General features: G+C 39.8%; 1 protein-coding gene across 1 annotated transcript in view; it reads left to right on the plus strand.

The window, feature by feature from the left end:
- Nucleotides 1-1,474: 1,474 nt before the first annotated feature.
- Nucleotides 1,475-23,830, plus strand: part of LOC140366963 (DENN domain-containing protein 2A-like) — a 37,781-nt gene continuing 15,425 nt past the window's right edge. Inside the window, exons 1-7 of the mRNA XM_072453228.1 lie at nt 1,475-2,289; nt 4,957-5,042; nt 7,847-7,935; nt 10,582-10,761; nt 11,428-11,521; nt 12,638-12,685; nt 12,762-12,946. Coding sequence (XP_072309329.1) covers nt 1,490-2,289; nt 4,957-5,042; nt 7,847-7,935; nt 10,582-10,761; nt 11,428-11,521; nt 12,638-12,685; nt 12,762-12,946 — 1,482 coding nt within the window. The 5' untranslated portion in view covers nt 1,475-1,489. The remainder of the gene's footprint in view (nt 2,290-4,956; nt 5,043-7,846; nt 7,936-10,581; nt 10,762-11,427; nt 11,522-12,637; nt 12,686-12,761; nt 12,947-23,830) is intronic.

Here is a 23,830-nt window from a genome sequence, read left to right on the forward strand (position 1 = left end):
AAACAATTCTTAATTTAACAACATATGAACAAACACAATGGAAAAAATACCAGAGACGGAATATATAGACATCCAGCAAATAATAAAGCAAAAAAAGAGGCACACGAAACCCAAAGAAAACGTCACATTTTGTCCCAAAGTCTGTCAAATTTTTCCATTTTCAAATAAAAAAATATCAAACTTTATGAATGAAATTTTGCCAATGATGTGATTGGGCCTCAAAGCTCCTGCCATGGACACAATAAACGGATACTTTGGCGTGTAGTTCTTTTGATCATATTGTGACCTGAATAATCACATTTATCGATTTACCGAATAATCATGACATCTGAAGACTGTTTCACTGTTTCTGCTGTGCAATATTTAAATGATTGTCTATTTAGAATATACTCTTTTGACACAATACTTTCAGTCATATTAAAATAAATATATTCATGCCTTAGTCAGACTGTCCAAATAAAAACTTAACAAAGGAAACGTCGAGACAAAATCACGGCTAATTTAGACGGAACATGAAAAATGATGAATAAAAATCAGCATTTTTCAACATTGTCTGATGGAGGACGTCCGTGTTATTGCAATATACTGTATGTAGTTTGTTGAAATACTGATTATGGCGTTATTGCCTTTATTGCAATATCATATCTATTGCAATACTTTCAATATACTGTACAGCCCTTATTTCAGTGGCATACAGTAAATATGCATATTTTCTTTATTCTGTAAATGTAAACTATATAACATTTCTTTTTGCTTGTTGTGGATATGTTACTGCTTTACCTGGAACGTTCCAAAGTACAGCATTAAACTTATATTATCTTGCACTTTAAAAAGTTTTTATCGCTGAAAAAATACCTTTAAAAACACATTCTACCGTATTTTCTGCACTATAAGGGGCATTAAGCGGAAAAAAAAACAAACTTGCCCCACACAAAATCACTTTTAGGTCAGTAAACACAACCAGAATTCATCCATATTTAAGGCGCACTAGATTATAAGGCGCACTGTGTTTTTTGGAGACAAAGACTTTTAAGTGACACACAAACTATATAAATCCAGAACAATCATATCTAGTGTCTCCACCTGTTCATTTGCATATTCCATATCCATATTTCTGCTTATTTATAGGTGAATAAAGCTTCATAAACCACAGTTGGTAAAGTGTTCTTCATGGTTACATTCTCATAACCTTCAGATTAGCTAAATATTCATTTTTAAACATTTATTAAGTTAGATATTTGCAAATTGTTAATGTTAAGGTGTTTTTAATGCCTAATAAGGCTGGTGCCCCACATAACTCTTAAAATACTAAATAACCATAACCATTTGAAATCTGCCAAAAATACGGAAAATACAGTTTTAACAGTTTTATTCACTTTTCCGTCAATATTTTTACGCAATTGTCTGTGTTTCAGGTCGATAAAAATGTCCATAAGTGAGAGCGACCACGTATATCCATCCCTGAAGTCGCTTTATTTCCACGCTCGACATGTCTCACAGAAGAAGCGATTTGGACGCGCCGCAGGCCAAAGAGAACGGCGTCCGGCCAAACATCCAGGACAAGATCTGGCTTTGGGAAGGGAAAGACTCGTCCGGTCCAAACGCCGTCGGCTTCAGCGTCATCGGGAAAAAGTCACCCACTGGAAATGGCGACGTGGAAACCGATGGCGACACAAAGCATTTGTACGAGAACGAGGAAAAAGCGGGAGAAAACGTAGAGAAAAAAGTGCCTTCTACAGTTTCGACAGCCGAGGACGGATCTAAATGTGTCGGCAGTAAAAGTAAAAGTGAAGAGAGCGGTTCAAGGCGCCATCGAAAGGAAAAGGTCGCTGAAGGTGAAGGTTCAAGGTCAAATTCCCCTGTTGAGAAATTACAGTTTGGAAGTTTAAAACGGAGTAAAGAGTCGAGCGGCCAAGAGCGAAAAGCAGTGTTTAGTCTTTTCAAGAAACTGGAAGCGATGGAAGATCGTCAGCAGAGAACGACAACCGAACTGGGAAACTACTTCAGCCCTAAAGCCAAAAGCAAGCAGGACGAGGCCAAGAAGAAGGACGTAACCGGACAAAGAAACACAACTACATCCACAGAGTCTGTTCAGAATCCGCCCATAAACCCAGTGCCCAAACCGCAGCGCACCTTCCAGCACCCGTCGCTCCCCAGAGGACTGAGACACCTGCCGCCCCTGCCGTCCCAAAGCACCCCGAGGTGGACCAAGCCGGAGACGGCGGGGCATCGGCCCGAGCCGGCGGCGGGAGGGCATCGGGCCGAGCCGGCGGCGGGCAGAGGTAACAGGTACGTTTGTATGTCTGGTCCATAGAGCAGGGCAGCAGGTTTAAATTCTGTGTTCTCACCGTGAGCGGCTGCTTCTCCACAGAATTGACTCGTACTTGGCCTGGAAGAGTCTCTTTGTGCCTGTTTCCATGGAAATGTTGTTCGTTTAGATATAATATTACACATTATGGCAAAAAACCTGTCCATCTCCATAGACAATGCTCTAAGTATGACTTTAACTTTCTATGTCTATGGACTCATGCAGGTGATGTTCCGTTACACAGTTACAGTGTTACAGAGTTACAGTGTTACACGGTTACACAGTTATACAGTTACAGTGTTACACACTCACACAGTTACACAGTTATAGTGTTACACAGTTATACAGTTACAGTGTTACACACTCACACAGTTACACAGTTATAGTGTTACACAGTTATACAGTTACAGTGTTACACAGTTACACAGTTACACAGTTATAGTGTTACACAGTTATACAGTTACAGTGTTACACAGTTACAGTGTTACACAGTTACAGTGTTACACAGTTACAGTGTTACACAGTCGCACAGTTACAGTGTTACACAGTCGCACAGTTACAGTGTTACACAGTCACACAGTCACACAGTTACAGTGTTACACAGTTACACAGTCACACAGTTACACAGTTACAGTGTTACACAGTCACACAGTTACACAGTCACACAGTTACACAGTTACAGTGTTACACAGTTACAGTGTTACACAGTTACATGGTTACAGTGTTACACAGTTACAGTTTTACACAGTTACAGTGTTACACAGTTACAGTGTTACATGGTTACAGTGTTAAACAGTTACAGTGTTGCACAGTTACACAGTCACACAGTCACACAGTTACAGTGTTACATAGTTACAGTGTTACACAGTTACAGTGTTACACAGTCGCACAGTTACAGTGTTACACAGTTACACAGTCACACAGTCACACAGTTACACAGTTACAGTGTTACACAGTTACACAGTCACACAGTTACACAGTTACAGTTTTACACAGTCACACAGTTACACAGTCACACAGTTACACAGTTACACAGTCACACAGTTACAAAGTTATGCAGTTACAGTGTTACACAGTTACACAGTTACACAGTCACACAGTTACAGTGTTACACAGTTACACAGTCACACAGTTACACAGTCACACAGTTACAGTGTTACACAGTTACAGTTTTACACAGTCACACAGTTACACAGTCACACAGTTACAAAGTTACGCAGTTACAGTGTTACACAGTTACACAGTCACACAGTTACAGTGTTACATAGTTACACAGTCACACAGTTACACAGTCACACAGTTACAGTGTTACAGAGTTACAGTGTTACACAGTTACAGTGTTACACAGTTACACAGTTACACAGTTACACAGTCACACAGTCACACAGTTACAGTGTTACATAGTTACAGTTTTAGACAGTTACACAGTTGCACGGTTACACAGTCGCACACTCACACAGTTACACAGTTACAGTGTTACACAGTCACACAGTTACACGGTTACACAGTTATACAGTCACACAGTCACACAGTTACAGTGTTACACAGTTACCCAGTTACACAGTTACAGTGTTACACAGTTACACAGTTAGTGTTACACAGTCACACAGTCACACGGTTACAGTGTTACACAGTTACACAGTTACAGTGTTACACAGTTACACAGTCACACAATTACACAGTTACACAGTTACAGTGTTACACAGTTACAGTGTTACACAGTTACACAGTCACACAGTTTTATAGTTACAGTGTTACACAGTTACACAGTTACAGTATTACACAGTCACACAGTTACACACTCACACAGTTACACAGTTACAGTGTTACACACTCACACAGTCACACAGTTACAGTGTTACACAGTTACACAGTCACACAGTTACACAGTTACAGTGTTACACAGTTACAGTGTTACACAGTCACACAGTTACACACTCACACAGTCACACAGTTACACAGTTACAGTGTTACACAGTTACACAGTCACACAGTCACACAGTTACACAGTCACACAGTCACACAGTTACACAGTTACAGTGTTACACACTCACACAGTCACACACAGTGTTACACAGTTACAGTGTTACACAGTTACACAGTCACACAGTTACACAGTCACACAGTCACACAATTACACAGTTACAGTGTTACACAGTTACACAGTTACAGTGTTACACAGTCACACAGTTACACACTCACACAGTCACACAGTTACACAGTTACAGTGTCACACAGTTACACAGTTACACAGTCACACAGTCACACAGTCACACAGTTACACAGTCACACAGTCACACAGTTACACAGTTACAGTGTTACACAGTTACACAGTTACAGTGTTACAGTGTTACACAGTTACAGTGTTACACAGTTACACAGTCACCTGCTTTGTCTGGAATGTTCCACAGTATGGCATTAGCCGTATCTACCTAGCATGTATTTCATTACACGTGTTTTCCACAGATCTTATTTGTAGCTCGACCTGGCCCCATCTGCTTGTCTCCATGGTTCAATCATGTGGGCGGAGCTTTAATGCCACACTGTGGAACATGCAGGAAAAGCAATGTCATCTGAAAATATCACACCATATGTAAAACGTCAGGTCTTTTCTAGATAAAAGTGGTTCAAGTTGTTGTGTGGAACAGGAAGTGGTTTGACCTGGAGGACAGAAGGAGGAGGAGCCTGTGCTCGCGGTCGTTGTCTCAGGAGCATCACTATGAAGACATATTAGGTCAGTGCACTGTAGTACACACAATACACACAGTACACTGTAGTACACACAATACACACAGTACACTGTAGTACACACAATACACACAGTACACTGTAGTACACACAATACACACAGTACACTGTAGTACACACAATACACACAGTACACTGTAGTACACACAATACACACAGTACACTGTAGTACACACAATACACACAGTACACTGTAGTACACACGAAACACACAGTACACTGTAGTACACACGATACACACAGTACACTGTAGTACACACGATACACACAGTACACTGTAGTACACACGATACACACAATACACTGTGGTACACACAATACACACAATACATTGTAGTACACACAATACACACAACACACTGTAGTACACACAATACACACAATACACTGTAGTACACACAATACACACAATACACTGTAGTACACACAATACACACAGTACACTGTAGTACACACAATACACACAACACACTGTAGTACACACAATACACACAATACACTGTAGTACACACAATACACACAATACACTGTAGTACACACAATACACACAGTACACTGTAGTACACACGATACACACAGTACACTGTAGTACACACAATACACACAGTACACTGTAGTACACACGATACACACAGTACACTGTAGTACACACGATACACACAATACACTGTGGTACACACAATACACACAATACACTGTAGTACACACAATACACACAATACACTGTAGTGCACACAATACACACAATACACTGTAGTACACACAATACACACAATACACTGTAGTACACACAATACACACAATACACTGTAGTACACACAATACACACAGTACACTGTAGTACACACAATACACACAATACACTGTAGTACACACAATACACACAATACACTGTAGTACACACAATACACACAATACACTGTAGTACACACAATACACACAATACACTGTAGTACACACAATACACACAATACACTGTAGTACACACAATACACACAATACACTGTAGTACACACAATACACACAATACACTGTAGTACACACAATACACACAGTACACTGTAGTACACACAATACACACAGTACACTGTAGTACACACAATACACACAGTACACTGTAGTACACACAATACACTGTAGTACACACAATACACACAGTACACTGTAGTACACACAATACACACAATACACTGTAGTACACACAATGCACACAGTACACACAGTGCATTGTAGTACACACAATACGCACAATACACTGTAGTACACACAATACACTGTAGTACACACAATACACACAGTACACTGTTGTACACACAATACACTGTGGTACACACAATACACACAGTACACTGTAGTACACACAATACACACAGTACACTGTAGTACACACAATACACACAGTACACTGTAGTACACACAATACACACAATACACTGTAGTACAAACAATACACACAGTACACTGTAGTACACACAATACACACAATACACTGTAGTACACACAATACACACAGTACACTGTAGTACACATAATACACACAATGCACTGTTGTACACACAATACACACAACACACTGTGGTACACACAATACACACAATACACTGTAGTACACACAATACACACAGTACACTGTAGTACATACAATACACACAATGCACTGTTGTACACACAATACACACAACACACTGTGGTACACACAATACACACAGTACACTGTTGTACACACAATACACTGTGGTACACACAATACACACAATACACTGTAGTACACACAATACACACAGTACACTGTAGTACACACAATACACTGTGGTACACACAATACACACAGTACACTGTAGTACACACAATACACACAATACACTGTAGTACACACAATACACACAGTACACTGTAATACACACAATACACACAATACACACAATACACTGTAGTACACACAATACACACAGCACACTGTAGTACACACAATACACACAATGCACACAATGCACTGTTGTACACACAATACACTGTAGTACACAATACACACAGTACACTGTAGTACACACAATACACACAATACACTGTAGTACACACAATACACTGTGGTACACACAATACACACAATACACTGTAGTACACACAATACACACAGTACACTGTAGTACACACAATACACACAATACACACAATGCACTGTTGTACACACAATACACACAACACACTGTGGTACACACAATACACACAATACACACAATGTACTGTTGTACACACAATACACACAACACACTGTGGTACACACAATACACACAATACACACAATGTACTGTTGTACACACAATACACACAACACACTGTGGTACACCCAATACACACAATACACTGTGGTACACACAATACACACAATACACTGTGGTACACATATGTTTTACATGGATGGAGCAGTTTTACACACAGTACTTACCATTTCACTGTTATACACACAGTACTTACCATGTCACAGTTTAAGCACAGTACTTACCATGTCACAGTTTACACACAGTACTTACCATGTCACAGTTTACACACAGTACTTACCATGTCACAGTTTACACACAGTACTTACCATGTCACAGTTTAAGCACAGTACTTACCATGTCACAGTTTACACACAGTACTTACCATGTCACAGTTTACACACAGTACTTACCATGTCACAGTTTACACACAGTACTTACCATGTCACAGTTTGCACACAGTACTTACACTGCTACATTCAACCGAGGGCAAATAAACATGAAAATACTTTAACTGTTCCTCTTTCTGCAGACAAAGAAAACCCGTACGAGGACATCGAGCTGGAGAGTTCCTGCTCACAACAGTCACTGCCGTCTTCTCCTGGAGCTGACACCAACAAGGTCTGAGAACTAAAAGGAGACATGAGAACTTAAACGGGACATGAGAACTTAAAAGGGTACATGAGAACTTAAAAGGGGACATGAGAACTTAAAGGAGACATGAGAACTTAAAGGGGACATGAGAACTTAAAGGGGACATGAGAACTTAAAGGAGACATGGGAATTAAAAGGGGACATGAGAACTAAAAGGGGACATGAGAACTTAAAGGAGACATGAGAACTTAAAGGGTACATGAGAACTAAAAGGGGACATGAGAACTTAAAGGGGACATGATAACTTAAAGGGGACATGAGAACTTAAAGGAGACATGAGAACTTAAAGGGGACATGAGAACTTAAAGGGGACATGAGAATTTAAAGGGGACATGAGAACTTAGAGGGGACATGAGAACTTAAAGGAGACATGAAAACTTGAAGGGGACATGAGAACTTAAAGGAGACATGAAAACTTAAAGGGGACATAAGAACTTAAAGGAGACATGCAAACTTAAAGGGAACATGAGAACTTAAAGGAGACATGAGAACTTAAAGGAGACATGAGAACTTAAAGGGGACATGAGAACTTAGAGGGGACATGAGAACTTAGAGGGGACATGAGAACCTAAAGGAGACATGAAAACTTGAAGGGGACATGAGAACTTAAAGGAGACATGAAAACTTAAAGGGGACATTAGAACTTAAAGGAGACATGCAAACTTAAAGGAGACATGAGAACTTAAAGGGGACATGATAACTTGAAGGGGACATGAGAACTTAAAGGAGACATGAAAACTTAAAGGGGACATGAGAACTTAAAGGAGACATGAGAACTTAAAGGAGACATGAGAACTTAAAGGGGACATGAGAACTTAGAGGGGACATGAGAACTTAAAGGAGACATGAAAACTTGAAGGGGACATGAGAACTTAAAGGAGACATGAAAACTTAAAGGGGACATAATAACTTAAAGGAGACATGCGAACTTAAAGGAGACATGAGAACTTAAAGGGGACATGATAACTTAGAGGGGACATGGGAACTTAAAGGAGACATGAAAACTTGAAGGGGACATGAGAACTTAAAGGAGACATGAGAACTTAAAGGGGACATGAGAACTTAGAGGGGACATGAGAACTTAGAGGGGACATGAGAACCTAAAGGAGACATGAAAACTTGAAGGGGACATGAGAACTTAAAGGAGACATGAAAACTTAAAGGGGACATTAGAACTTAAAGGAGACATGCAAACTTAAAGGAGACATGAGAACTTAAAGGGGACATGATAACTTAGAGGGGACATGGGAACTTAAAGGAGACATGAAAACTTGAAGGGGACATGAGAACTTAAAGGAGACATGAGAACTTAAAGGGGACATGAGAACTTAGAGGGGACATGAGAACTTAGAGGGGACATGAGAACCTAAAGGAGACATGAAAACTTGAAGGGGACATGAGAACTTAAAGGAGACATGAAAACTTAAAGGGGACATAAGAACTTAAAGGAGACATGCAAACTTAAAGGAGACATGAGAACTTAAAGGGGACATGATAACTTAGAGGGGACATGGGAACTTAAAGGAGACATGAAAACTTGAAGGGGACATGAGAACTTAAAGGAGACATGAAAACTTAAAGGGGACATGAGAACTTAAAGGAGACATGAGAACTTAAAGGAGACATGAGAACTTAAAGGGGACATGAGAACTTAGAGGGGACATGAGAACTTAAAGGAGACATGAAAACTTGAAGGGGACATGAGAACTTAAAGGAGACATGAAAACTTAAAGGGGACATAAGAACTTAAAGGAGACATGCGAACTTAAAGGAGACATGAGAACTTAAAGGGGACATGATAACTTAGAGGGGACATGGGAACTTAAAGGAGACATGAAAACTTAAAGGGGACATGGGAACTTAAAGGAGACATGAAAACTTAAAGGGGACATGAGAACTTAAAGGAGACATGATAACTTAAAGGAGACATGAGAACTTAAAGGGGACATGAGAACTTAAAGGAGACATGAGAACTTAAAGGGGACATGAGCACTAAAAGGGGACATGAGAACTTAAAGGAGACATGAGAACTAAAAGGGGACATGAGAACTTAAAGGGGACATGAGAACTTAAAGGGGACATGAGAATCACAACAGCGTTTCCTCATCATTAGTTTACTCAAAGTTGCATTTCGATTCATTACTGCATGTTTGAGTTAATCCTGTATTGTCCCGCAACTGAGGCCCGGAAAAGTCCTGTTTTCACCTACCCCCTATCCCCGCCCACATCCCTGTACTTAGTTGGAATTGATTCATAAGTCAAGACTCAGCCACTTTTCATGGATAAAAACCTGTAAATGACAATGTGCCGCTTGTTACGGTGAAATGTCACTGCGAAGAGGCGGGGCTTATTAGTTATGATGATAAGCCCCGCCTCTTATTATCTGTAGCTGTTACAGTTCATTGCAGAGTGAAAAAAATCATAACATGTCTCATTTATGTACTAAAAATCATAACTAAAAACGTGAAATGCTTGAATTAAAGACGTTTATTGCGATTTGAGTAGTTTTTGTCTTGTCATTTACCACTCTGAAGTCCTACGGGAGGACTAAGACATAGTTTGTTAAAATATAAAATGAAATCCAGATCATTTATGAGTCCCGTGTGTCTCCAGAGCTCGAGACCGGGCTTCTTCAGACAGACCTCGGCCCGGAGTTTCAAGTTGCTGGATTTACGTAAAGCTCAGCAGTGTGTGGGCGGCGGCAGCGGTGCCAGGGGCGTGTCTCCCCCTCAGCTCAGTCCCCCCTCCACCCCCAGGACGCCCGACCCAAACACCTGCCCCAGGACACCCACCGTGAGTGCTGCATGTGCCCGTCACGAGCGTCACACCGGCAGCTTCCACAAAGGAGAGATGGTGAAGTGGGACATCTGTGGTTCATTATAGTCATTATAGACTCGTTAAAATATATAAAACATGTTCCAAAGTCCGAGGAGGCCAAATTAAGGAACCCATAAAACACAAACATCAGATATAATCACAAAAGATGTTAGGTATTTGTTTTAAACTAAAATGAGCGACAATTTAAGAATGTTAGGGTAGAAATGTAATTATTTAAAAAAGTCCATATTATTTGTGTGTAACAGGCTCTATGTGTTGTAAATAATCTGGTAATAATAAAGAATGTGAATTAAAAAAACTAGGATTTATGAATTAAATCTGTGAAAGAAGGTTGTTCTTGTGAAATAATAAAACCTTGTTGTATAGATTTATTTTTTGCTCAGCCCAAAACTGGAACAGCAGAAACAGGAAGTATTTCTTCAGATAAACTTCAGAATCAAGGGTTCAGTTAAAATACTATCACTTATAATATAAGTAATAAAATAATGTGGATAAACATGTGTATTCTTTATTATATAAGTCTTATATAATAAAGAATACACATGTTTATCCACATTACATGTCTCAGTATAAAGTATCAGTGACATTTGTGTGTTAAACATGTTTGATGTGCTTCTGCAGCTTGTTCTGAGGATCAACAGTATTTTTGAAGCTCGAATTGGGAAAAAGCACTTGAGGAGGATTTATCATTACGCAGAGAGCAGCTCTGGAAGAGGTAAACTACACTTCTACTGTCTGTATAAAATCATCTAATTATAACTAAAGTAACACGTGTAAATATGTTCTATTGAAGGGGACATGGTCTATTAGCCAAAGTTATACGTCTACAACATTTGTATTTTCATTGCAGGATCAGCCAAAGACGCAATAAAGCTCATTACAGAAGTTTGCTTGATGCCTGCTCTGCTCTGCGCTGCATGCGCTGTACTTCAGTCACTAAAACCAAGCGCCCTCTGCTGGTGATTTAGATCATTGCACTTTAGAACACTCCACAAAATGAGGCAACTTTCTAGTCAAATAAAGTAAAGGGTCCATGTAAATGAGCCCTTGCCGAGGTCTAATGTCAATCAACTCACCATTTTGCACAGGAAGTCAATGTAAATATTAGATCAATATTATGCTTTACAACGGACAAAATTCAAGATAATGACCTATATATAATTCAACACTACATACCTGGTTTATTAGCTGTCAAACCAGCTGAATATTAGAAAAAGTAGTCCACAGTCAATTATAACAATTCTTGCAAGATAATTGATGCAACCTTTTCCTCTAACGCAATTATTTTCCTCCGAGGGCCATATTAGAATCCCGGCAAGTAGCGGAGCCCGCGATCATTGGTGTGAAAAAAAATTAAAAAAATAAAATATCAAATAAAATATCACTTTTCTGTCAAATATAGGCTATTGAATCTATTATTCTATATTATATTTCACGTCATATTTATTAAAGATACAAGTGCAGACAGATGCCTGAAGGCAAAAAAGAAAAGAAAAATGATATTACTTGGCATGTTTGGTTTGGCGGGCCGGATTATAAAGACAAACCGGACGTAGTTTTCCCATCCCTGCTCTAACGGCTTGTCACCATGGAGATGTTATTGCTCCGACTGAAAAGCTCCACAATATTGTTTTATGTTTATATGTTTTTATGTCTCATAAACACATTCAGGCAAAGCAAAACATCTAGAATATTAAGAGTCCATTTGGAGTGAAGATAAGAAAATATTATTATTTTTATATTTACTTTACATTGATTAGTCACTGTTTGTCAGACTATGTGTGGCAGCCCTGATGTTGTTGATGTTGTTGTTGTTGTTGTTGCGTTGCAGTCACAGATGACAGCACCTCTGAGAGTGAATTTGAAGAAAGAGCAAAAGGTAAAGAGCTTTACCCAGAACTGTGTAAAGTACTTTGAAAGAGTATTATTTAACTGCAGTACTTTTGTTCTTGTAGTTCAGCGTCAGCGTCTCGTGTCGGCGAAGTCGATCCCGAGTCGATCCAAACCCGGCCCCAGTTTACGGAGCGGCTCTGCGGAGAACCGGCGCCGACTCTTCGAGTGTTTCGTGGTCGTTTCGTTGCAGAAATCCAAATCGAACTGCGCTTATCATCCAGAGGTCACGCAGCAGTTTCCCCCGAAGGTCAGCCGAGGCAACGTGTGTGAAATGTGTCTAAGTGAAAAGTGTCGTGTGTGAAAAGTGTCGTGTGTGAAATGTGTCGTGTGTGAAATGTGACGTGTGTGAAATGTGTCGTGTATGAAATGTGTCGTGTGTGAAATGTGTCGTGTGTGAAATGTGACGTGTGTGAAATGTGTCGTGTGTGAAATGTGTTGTGTGTGAAATGTGTTGTGTGTGAAATGTGTTGTGTGTGAAATGTGAAGTGTGTGAAATGTGTCGTGTGTGAAATGTGTTTTGAGTGAAATGTGAAGTGTGTGAAATGTGTCGTGTGTGAAATGTGTCGTGTGTGAAATGTAAGGTGTGTGAAATGTGTCGTGTGTGAAAAGTGTTGTGTGTGAAAAGTGACGTGTGTGAAATGTGTCGTGTGTGAAATGTGTCGTGTGTGAAATGTGTCGTGTGTGAAATGTGTCGTGTGTGAAATGTGACGTGTGTGAAATGTGAAGTGTGTGAAATGTGTCGTGTGTGAAATGTGTTGTGTGTGAAATGTGTTGTGTGTGAAATGTGTTGTGTGTGAAATGTGAAGTGTGTGAAATGTGTCGTTTGTGAAATGTGTCGTGTGTGAAATGTGAGGTGTGTGAAATGTGTCGTGTGTGAAAAGTGTCGTGTGTGAAAAGTGACGTGTGTGTAATGTGTCGTGTGTGAAATGTGACGTGTATGAAATGTGTCGTGTGTGAAATGTGTCGTGTGTGAAAAGTGACGTGTGTGAAATGTGTTGTGTGTGAAATGTGAGGTGTGTGAAATTTGTCGTGTGTGAAATGTGTCGTGTGTGAAATGTGTCGTGTGTGAAAAGTGTTGTGTGTGAAAAGTGACGTGTGTGTAATGTGTCGTGTGTGAAATGTGTCGTGTGTGAAAAGTGACGTGTGTGAAAAGTATCGTTTGTGAAATGTGTAGTGTGTGAAAAGTGACGTGTGTGAAATGTGTCGTGTGTAAAATGTGTCGTGTGTGAAAAGTGACGTGTGTGAAATGTGTAGTATGTGTGAAATGTGTAGTATGTGTGAAATGTGACGTATGTGAAAAGTGTCGTGTGTGAAATGCTTCCTGTGTGAAATGTGTTGTGTGTGAAATGTGTCGTGTGTGAAATGCTGTGTGTGAAAAGTGACGTGTGTGAAATGTGTCGTGTGTAAAATGTGTCGTGTGTGAAATGTGTTGTGTGTGAAATGTGAAGTATGTGTGAAATGTGTAGTATGTGTGAAATTTGACGTATTTGAAAAGTGTCGTGTGTAAAATGTGTCGTGTGTGAAATGTGTCGTGTGTGAAATGTGTCGTGTGTAAAATGTGTTTTGAGTGAAATGTGAAGTGTGTGAAATGTGTCGTGTGTGAAATGTGTCGTGTGTGAAATGTAAGGTGTGTGAAATGTGTCGTGTGTGAAAAGTGTTGTGTGTGAAAAGTGACGTGTGTGAAATGTGTCGTGTGTGAAATGTGTCGTGTGTGAAATGTGTTGTGTGTGAAATGTGTTGTGTGTGAAATGTGTTGTGTGTGAAATGTGAAGTGTGTGAAATGTGTCGTTTGTGAAATGTGTCGTGTGTGAAATGTATCGTGTGTAAAAGTGTTGTGTGTGAAATGTGTTGTGTGTGAAATGTGTTGTGTGTGAAATGTGAAGTGTGTGAAATGTGTCGTTTGTGAAATGTGTCGTGTGTGAAATGTATCGTGTGTAAAAGTGTTGTGTGTGAAATGTATCGTGTCTGAAATGTGTCGTGTGTGAAAAGTGACGTGTGTGAAAAGTGACGTGTGTAAAATGTATCGTGTGTGAAATGTGTTGTGTGTGAAATGTGTTGTGTGTGAAATGTATCGTGTGTGAAATGTGTCGTGTGTGAAATGTGTCGTGTGTGAAAAGTGTCGTGTGTGAAAAGTGTTGTGTGTGAAAAGTGACGTGTGTGAAAAGTGTCGTGTGTGAAAAGTGTTGTGTGTGAAAAGTGACGTGTGTGTAATGTGTCGTGTGTGAAATGTGATGTGTGTGAAATGTGTCGTGTGTGAAATGTGTCGTGAGTGAAAAGTGACGTGTGTGAAAAGTATCGTTTGTGAAATGTGTCGTGTGTGAAAAGTGACGTGTGTGAAATGTGTTGTGTGTAAAATGTGTTGTGTGTGAAAAGTGACGTGTGTGAAATGTGTAGTATGTGTGAAATGTGTAGTATGTGTGAAATGTGTAGTATGTGTGAAATGTGTCGTGTGTGAAATGCTTCGTGTGTGAAATGTGTCGTGTGTGAAATGTGTCGTGTGTGAAATGCTTTGTGTGTGAAAAGTGACGTGTGTGAAATGTGTCGTGTGTAAAATGTGTCGTGTGTGAAATGTGTTGTGTGTGAAATGTGAAGTATGTGTGAAATGTGTGGTATGTGTGAAATGTGACGTATGTGAAAAGTGTCGTGTGTAAAATGTGTCGTGTGTGAAATGTGTTGTGTGTGAAATGTGTAGTGTGTGAAATGTGTTTTGTGTGAAATGTGAAGTGTGTGAAATGTCTCGTTTGTGAAATGTGTCGTGTGTGAAATGTAAGGTGTGTGAAATGTGTCGTGTGTGAAAAGTGTTGTGTGTGAAAAGTGACGTGTGTGAAATGTGTCTTGTGTTAAAAGTGTCGTATGTGTAATGTGTCGTGTGTGAAATGTGTCGTGTGTGAAATGTATCGTGTGTGAAAAGTGTCGTGTGTGAAATGTGTCGTGTGTAAAATGTGTCGTGTGTGAAATGTGTCGTGTGTGAAATGTGTTTTGTTTGAAATGTGTGAAATGTGTTGTGTGTGAAATGTATCGTGTGTGAAAAGTGACGTGTGTGAAAAGAGTCGTCTGTGAAATGTGTCGTGTGAGAAATGTGACGTGTGTGAAATGTGTCGTGTGTGAAATGTGTCGTTTGTGAAAAGTATCGTGAGTGAAATGTGACGTGTGTGAAAAGTGACGTGTGTGAAATGTGTCGTGTGTTAAAAGTGTCGTATGTGTAATGTGTCGTGTGTGAAATGTGTTGTGTGTGAAATGTATCGTGTGTGAAACGTGACGTGTGTGAAAAGAGTCGTCTGTGAAATGTGTCGTGTGAGAAATGTGACGCGTGTGAAATGTGTCGTGTGTGAAATGTGTCGTTTGTGAAAGGTATCGTGAGTGAAATGTGTCGTTTGTGAAAAGTATCGTGTGTGAAATGTGTCGTGTGTGAAATGTGTCGTGTGTGAAATATGACGTGTGTGAAATGTGTCGTGTGTAAAATGTGTCGTGTGTGAAATGTGTCGTGTGTGAAATGTGTCGTTTGTAAAATGTGTTGTGTGTGAAATGTGTCGTGTGTGAAATGAGTCGTGTGTGTTGTGTGTGAAATGTGTTGTGTGTGAAATGTGTCGTGTGTGAAATGTGTTGTGTGTGAAATGTGATGTGTGTGAAAAGTGTTGTGTGTGAAATGTGTCGTGTGTGAAATGTGTTGTGTGTGAAATGTGTCGTGTGTGAAATGTGTCGTGTGTGAAATGTGTCGTGTGTAAAAAGTGTTGTGTGTGAAATGTATTGTGTGTGAAATGTGTCGTGTGAGAAATGTGACGTGTGTGAAATGTGTCGTGTGTGAAATGTGTCGTTTGTGAAAAGTATCGTGAGTGAAATGTGACGTGTGTGAAATGTGACGTGTGTGAAATGTGTCGTGTGTAAAATGTGTCGTGTGTGAAATGTGTCATGTGTGAAATGTGTCGTGTGTAAAATGTGTTGTGTGTGAAATGTGTCGTGTGTGAAATGAGTTGTGTGTGTTGTGTGTGAAATGTGTTGTGTGTGAAATGTGTTGTGTGTGAAATGTGTCGTGTGTGAAATGTGACGTGTGTGAAAAGTGTTGTGTGTGAAATGTGTCGTGTGTAAAAAGTGTTGTGTGTGAAATGTGTCGTGTGTGAAATGAGTCGTGTGTGTTGTGTGTGAACTGTGTTGTGTGTGAAATGTGTTGTGTGTGAAATGTGTCGTGTGTGAAATGTGACGTGTGTGAAAAGTGTTGTGTGTGAAATGTGTCGTGTGTAAAAGTGTTGTGTGTGAAATGTATCGTGTGTGAAATGTGTTGTGTGTGAAAAGTGACGTGTGTGAAAAGTGTTGTGTGTGAAATGTGTCGTGTGTAAAAAGTGTTGTGTGTGAAATGTATCGTGTGTGAAATGTGTTGTGTGTGAAAAGTGACGTGTGTGAAAAGTGACGTGTGTGAAATGTATCGTCTGTGAAATGTGTTGTGTGTGAAATGTGTTGTGTGTGAAATGTGTTGTGTGTGAAATGTGTCGTGTGTGAAATGTGTCGTGTGTGAAAAGTGTTGTGTGTGAAATGTGTCGTGTGTAAAAAGTGTTGTGTGTGAAATGTATCGTGTGTGAAATGTGTCGTGTGTGAAAAGTGACGTGTGTGAAAAGTGACGTGTGTGAAATGTATCGTCTGTGAAATGTGTTGTGTGTGAAATGTGTTGTGTGTGAAATGTGTCGTGTGTGAAATGTGTCGTGTGTGAAATGTGTCGTGTGTGAAAAGTGTTGTGTGTGAAATGTATCGTGTGTGAAATGTGTCGTGTGAGAAATGTGACGTGTGTGAAATGTGTCGTGTGTGAAATGTGTCGTGTGTGAAATGTGTTGTGTGTGAAATGTGTTGTGTGTGAAATGTGTTGTGTGTGAAATGTGAAGTGTGTGAAATGTGTCGTTTGTGAAATGTGTCGTGTGTGAAATGTGAGGTGTGTGAAATGTGTCGTTTGTGAAAAGTGTCGTGTGTGAAAAGTGACGTGTGTGTAATGTGTCGTGTGTGAAATGTGACGTGTATGAAATGTGTCGTGTGTGAAATGTGTCGTGTGTGAAAAGTGACGTGTGTGAAATTTGTCGTGTGTGAAATGTGTCGTGTGTGAAATGTGTCGTGTGTGAAAAGTGTTGTGTGTGAAAAGTGACGTGTGTGTAATGTGTCGTGTGTGAAATGTGTCGTGTGTGAAAAGTGACGTGTGTGAAAAGTATCGTTTGTGAAATGTGTAGTGTGTGAAAAGTGACGTGTGTGAAATGTGTTGTGTGTAAAATGTGTCGTGTGTGAAAAGTGACGTGTGTGAAATGTGTAGTATGTGTGAAATGTGTAGTATGTGTGAAATGTGACGTATGTGAAAAGTGTCGTGTGTGAAATGCTTCCTGTGTGAAATGTGTTGTGTGTGAAATGTGTCGTGTGTGAAATGCTGTGTGTGAAAAGTGACGTGTGTGAAATGTGTCGTGTGTAAAATGTGTCGTGTGTGAAATGTGTTGTGTGTGAAATGTGAAGTATGTGTGAAATGTGTAGTATGTGTGAAATTTGACGTATTTGAAAAGTGTCGTGTGTAAAATGTGTCGTGTGTGAAATGTGTCGTGTGTGAAATGTGTCGTGTGTAAAATGTGTTTTGAGTGAAATGTGAAGTGTGTGAAATGTGTCGTGTGTGAAATGTGTCGTGTGTGAAATGTAAGGTGTGTGAAATGTGTCGTGTGTGAAAAGTGTTGTGTGTGAAAAGTGACGTGTGTGAAATGTGTCGTGTGTGAAATGTGTCGTGTGTGAAATGTGTTGTGTGTGAAATGTGTTGTGTGTGAAATGTGTTGTGTGTGAAATGTGAAGTGTGTGAAATGTGTCGTTTGTGAAATGTGTCGTGTGTGAAATGTATTGTGTGTAAAAGTGTTGTGTGTGAAATGTGTTGTGTGTGAAATGTGTTGTGTGTGAAATGTGAAGTGTGTGAAATGTGTCGTTTGTGAAATGTGTTGTGTGTGAAATGTATCGTGTGTAAAAGTGTTGTGTGTGAAATGTATCGTGTCTGAAATGTGTCGTGTGTGAAAAGTGACGTGTGTGAAAAGTGACGTGTGTAAAATGTATCGTGTGTGAAATGTGTTGTGTGTGAAATGTATCGTGTGTGAAATGTGTCGTGTGTGAAATGTGTCGTGTGTGAAAAGTGTCGTGTGTGAAAAGTGTTGTGTGTGAAAAGTGACGTGTGTGAAAAGTGTCGTGTGTGAAAAGTGTTGTGTGTGAAAAGTGACGTGTGTGTAATGTGTCGTGTGTGAAATGTGATGTGTGTGAAATGTGTCGTGTGTGAAATGTGTCGTGAGTGAAAAGTGACGTGTGTGAAAAGTGTCGTTTGTGAAATGTGTCGTGTGTGAAAAGTGACGTGTGTGAAATGTGTTGTGTGTAAAATGTGTTGTGTGTGAAAAGTGACGTGTGTGAAATGTGTAGTATGTGTGAAATGTGTAGTATGTGTGAAATGTGTAGTATGTGTGAAATGTGTCGTGTGTGAAATGCTTCGTGTGTGAAATGTGTCGTGTGTGAAATGTGTCGTGTGTGAAATGCTTTGTGTGTGAAAAGTGACGTGTGTGAAATGTGTCGTGTGTAAAATGTGTCGTGTGTGAAATGTGTTGTGTGTGAAATGTGAAGTATGTGTGAAATGTGTGGTATGTGTGAAATGTGACGTATGTGAAAAGTGTCGTGTGTAAAATGTGTCGTGTGTGAAATGTGTTGTGTGTGAAATGTGTAGTGTGTGAAATGTGTTTTGTGTGAAATGTGAAGTGTGTGAAATGTCTCGTTTGTGAAATGTGTCGTGTGTGAAATGTAAGGTGTGTGAAATGTGTCGTGTGTGAAAAGTGTTGTGTGTGAAAAGTGACGTGTGTGAAATGTGTCTTGTGTTAAAAGTGTCGTATGTGTAATGTGTCGTGTGTGAAATGTGTCGTGTGTGAAATGTATCGTGTGTGAAATGTAAGGTGTGTGAAATGTGTCGTGTGTGAAAAGTGTTGTGTGTGAAAAGTGACGTGTGTGAAATGTGTTGTGTGTGAAATGTGTTGTGTGTGAAATGTGTCGTGTGTGAAATGTGTCGTGTGTGAAATGTGTTGTGTGTGAAATGTGTTGTGTGTGAAATGTGTTGTGTGTGAAATGTGAAGTGTGTGAAATGTGTCGTTTGTGAAATGTGTCGTGTGTGAAATGTGAGGTGTGTGAAATGTGTCGTGTGTGAAAAGTGTCGTGTGTGAAAAGTGACGTGTGTGTAATGTGTCGTGTGTGAAATGTGACGTGTATGAAATGTGTCGTGTGTGAAATGTGTCGTGTGTGAAAAGTGACGTGTGTGAAATGTGTTGTGTGTGAAATGTGAGGTGTGTGAAATTTGTCGTGTGTGAAATGTGTCGTGTGTGAAATGTGTCGTGTGTGAAAAGTGTTGTGTGTGAAAAGTGACGTGTGTGTAATGTGTCGTGTGTGAAATGTGTCGTGTGTGAAAAGTGACGTGTGTGAAAAGTATCGTTTGTGAAATGTGTAGTGTGTGAAAAGTGACGTGTGTGAAATGTGTCGTGTGTAAAATGTGTCGTGTGTGAAAAGTGACGTGTGTGAAATGTGTAGTATGTGTGAAATGTGTAGTATGTGTGAAATGTGACGTATGTGAAAAGTGTCGTGTGTGAAATGCTTCCTGTGTGAAATGTGTTGTGTGTGAAATGTGTCGTGTGTGAAATGCTGTGTGTGAAAAGTGACGTGTGTGAAATGTGTCGTGTGTAAAATGTGTCGTGTGTGAAATGTGTTGTGTGTGAAATGTGAAGTATGTGTGAAATGTGTAGTATGTGTGAAATTTGACGTATTTGAAAAGTGTCGTGTGTAAAATGTGTCGTGTGTGAAATGTGTCGTGTGTGAAATGTGTCGTGTGTAAAATGTGTTTTGAGTGAAATGTGAAGTGTGTGAAATGTGTCGTGTGTGAAATGTGTCGTGTGTGAAATGTAAGGTGTGTGAAATGTGTCGTGTGTGAAAAGTGTTGTGTGTGAAAAGTGACGTGTGTGAAATGTGTCGTGTGTGAAATGTGTCGTGTGTGAAATGTGTTGTGTGTGAAATGTGTTGTGTGTGAAATGTGTTGTGTGTGAAATGTGAAGTGTGTGAAATGTGTCGTTTGTGAAATGTGTCGTGTGTGAAATGTATCGTGTGTAAAAGTGTTGTGTGTGAAATGTGTTGTGTGTGAAATGTGTTGTGTGTGAAATGTGAAGTGTGTGAAATGTGTCGTTTGTGAAATGTGTCGTGTGTGAAATGTATCGTGTGTAAAAGTGTTGTGTGTGAAATGTATCGTGTCTGAAATGTGTCGTGTGTGAAAAGTGACGTGTGTGAAAAGTGACGTGTGTAAAATGTATCGTGTGTGAAATGTGTTGTGTGTGAAATGTGTTGTGTGTGAAATGTATCGTGTGTGAAATGTGTCGTGTGTGAAATGTGTCGTGTGTGAAAAGTGTCGTGTGTGAAAAGTGTTGTGTGTGAAAAGTGACGTGTGTGAAAAGTGTCGTGTGTGAAAAGTGTTGTGTGTGAAAAGTGACGTGTGTGTAATGTGTCGTGTGTGAAATGTGATGTGTGTGAAATGTGTCGTGTGTGAAATGTGTCGTGAGTGAAAAGTGACGTGTGTGAAAAGTATCGTTTGTGAAATGTGTCGTGTGTGAAAAGTGACGTGTGTGAAATGTGTTGTGTGTAAAATGTGTTGTGTGTGAAAAGTGACGTATGTGAAATGTGTAGTATGTGTGAAATGTGTAGTATGTGTGAAATGTGTAGTATGTGTGAAATGTGTCGTGTGTGAAATGCTTCGTGTGTGAAATGTGTCGTGTGTGAAATGTGTCGTGTGTGAAATGCTTTGTGTGTGAAAAGTGACGTGTGTGAAATGTGTCGTGTGTAAAATGTGTCGTGTGTGAAATGTGTTGTGTGTGAAATGTGAAGTATGTGTGAAATGTGTGGTATGTGTGAAATGTGACGTATTTGAAAAGTGTCGTGTGTAAAATGTGTCGTGTGTGAAATGTGTTGTGTGTGAAATGTGTAGTGTGTGAAATGTGTTGTGTGTGAAATGTGTTGTGTGTGAAATGTGTTGTGTGTGAAATGTGAAGTGTGTGAAATGTGTCGTTTGTGAAATGTGTCGTGTGTGAAATGTATTGTGTGTAAAAGTGTTGTGTGTGAAATGTGTTGTGTGTGAAATGTGTTGTGTGTGAAATGTGAAGTGTGTGAAATGTGTCGTTTGTGAAATGTGTCGTGTGTGAAATGTATCGTGTGTAAAAGTGTTGTGTGTGAAATGTATCGTGTCTGAAATGTGTCGTGTGTGAAAAGTGACGTGTGTGAAAAGTGACGTGTGTAAAATGTATCGTGTGTGAAATGTGTTGTGTGTGAAATGTGTTGTGTGTGAAATGTATCGTGTGTGAAATGTGTCGTGTGTGAAATGTGTCGTGTGTGAAAAGTGTCGTGTGTGAAAAGTGTTGTGTGTGAAAAGTGACGTGTGTGAAAAGTGTCGTGTGTGAAAAGTGTTGTGTGTGAAAAGTGACGTGTGTGTAATGTGTCGTGTGTGAAATGTGATGTGTGTGAAATGTGTCGTGTGTGAAATGTGTCGTGAGTGAAAAGTGACGTGTGTGAAAAGTATCGTTTATGAAATGTGTCGTGTGTGAAAAGTGACGTGTGTGAAATGTGTTGTGTGTAAAATGTGTTGTGTGTGAAAAGTGACGTGTGTGAAATGTGTAGTATGTGTGAAATGTGTAGTATGTGTGAAATGTGTAGTATGTGTGAAATGTGTCGTGTGTGAAATGCTTCGTGTGTGAAATGTGTCGTGTGTGAAATGTGTCGTGTGTGAAATGCTTTGTGTGTGAAAAGTGACGTGTGTGAAATGTGTCGTGGGTTAAAATGTGTCGTGTGTGAAATGTGTTGTGTGTGAAATGTGAAGTATGTGTGAAATGTGTGGTATGTGTGAAATGTGACGTATGTGAAAAGTGTCGTGTGTAAAATGTGTCGTGTGTGAAATGTGTTGTGTGTGAAATGTGTAGTGTGTGAAATGTGTTTTGTGTGAAATGTGAAGTGTGTGAAATGTCTCGTTTGTGAAATGTGTCGTGTGTGAAATGTAAGGTGTGTGAAATGTGTCGTGTGTGAAAAGTGTTGTGTGTGAAAAGTGACGTGTGTCAAATGTGTCTTGTGTTAAAAGTGTCGTATGTGTAATGTGTCGTGTGTGAAATGTGTCGTGTGTGAAATGTATCGTGTGTGAAATGTAAGGTGTGTGAAATGTGTCGTGTGTGAAAAGTGTTGTGTGTGAAAAGTGACGTGTGTGAAATGTGTCTTGTGTTAAAAGTGTCGTATGTGTAATGTGTCGTGTGTGAAATGTGTCGTGTGTGAAATGTATCGTGTGTGAAAAGAGTCGTGTGTGAAATGTGTCGTGTGTAAAATGTGTCGTGTGTGAAATGTGTCGTGTGTGAAATGTGTTTTGTTTGAAATGTGTGAAATGTGTCGTGTGTGAAAAGTGACGTGTGTGAAATGTGTCGTGTGTTAAAAGTGTCGTATGTGTAATGTGTCGTGTGTGAAATGTGTTGTGTGTGAAATGTATCGTGTGTGAAAAGTGACGTGTGTGAAAAGAGTCGTCTGTGAAATGTGTCGTGTGAGAAATGTGACGTGTGTGAAATGTGTCGTGTGTGAAATGTGTCGTTTGTGAAAAGTATCGTGAGTGAAATGTGACGTGTGTGAAAAGTGACGTGTGTGAAATGTGTCGTGTGTTAAAAGTGTCGTATGTGTAATGTGTCGTGTGTGAAATGTGTTGTGTGTGAAATGTATCGTGTGTGAAACGTGACGTGTGTGAAAAGAGTCGTCTGTGAAATGTGTCGTGTGAGAAATGTGACGCGTGTGAAATGTGTCGTGTGTGAAATGTGTCGTTTGTGAAAAGTATCGTGAGTGAAATGTGTCGTTTGTGAAAAGTATCGTGAGTGAAATGTGTCGTGTGTGAAATATGACGTGTGTGAAATGTGTCGTGTGTAAAATGTGTCGTGTGTGAAATGTGTCGTGTGTGAAATGTGTCGTTTGTAAAATGTGTTGTGTGTGAAATGTGTCGTGTGTGAAATGAGTCGTGTGTGTTGTGTGTGAAATGTGTTGTGTGTGAAATGTGTCGTGTGTGAAATGTGTTGTGTGTGAAATGTGATGTGTGTGAAAAGTG

This window comes from Eucyclogobius newberryi, unplaced genomic scaffold, assembly GCF_026437365.1.
Source record: "Eucyclogobius newberryi isolate DKJ021-1_F unplaced genomic scaffold, fEucNew1.0.hap1 SCAF_2, whole genome shotgun sequence".
NCBI lineage: Eukaryota > Metazoa > Chordata > Actinopteri > Gobiiformes > Gobiidae > Eucyclogobius > Eucyclogobius newberryi.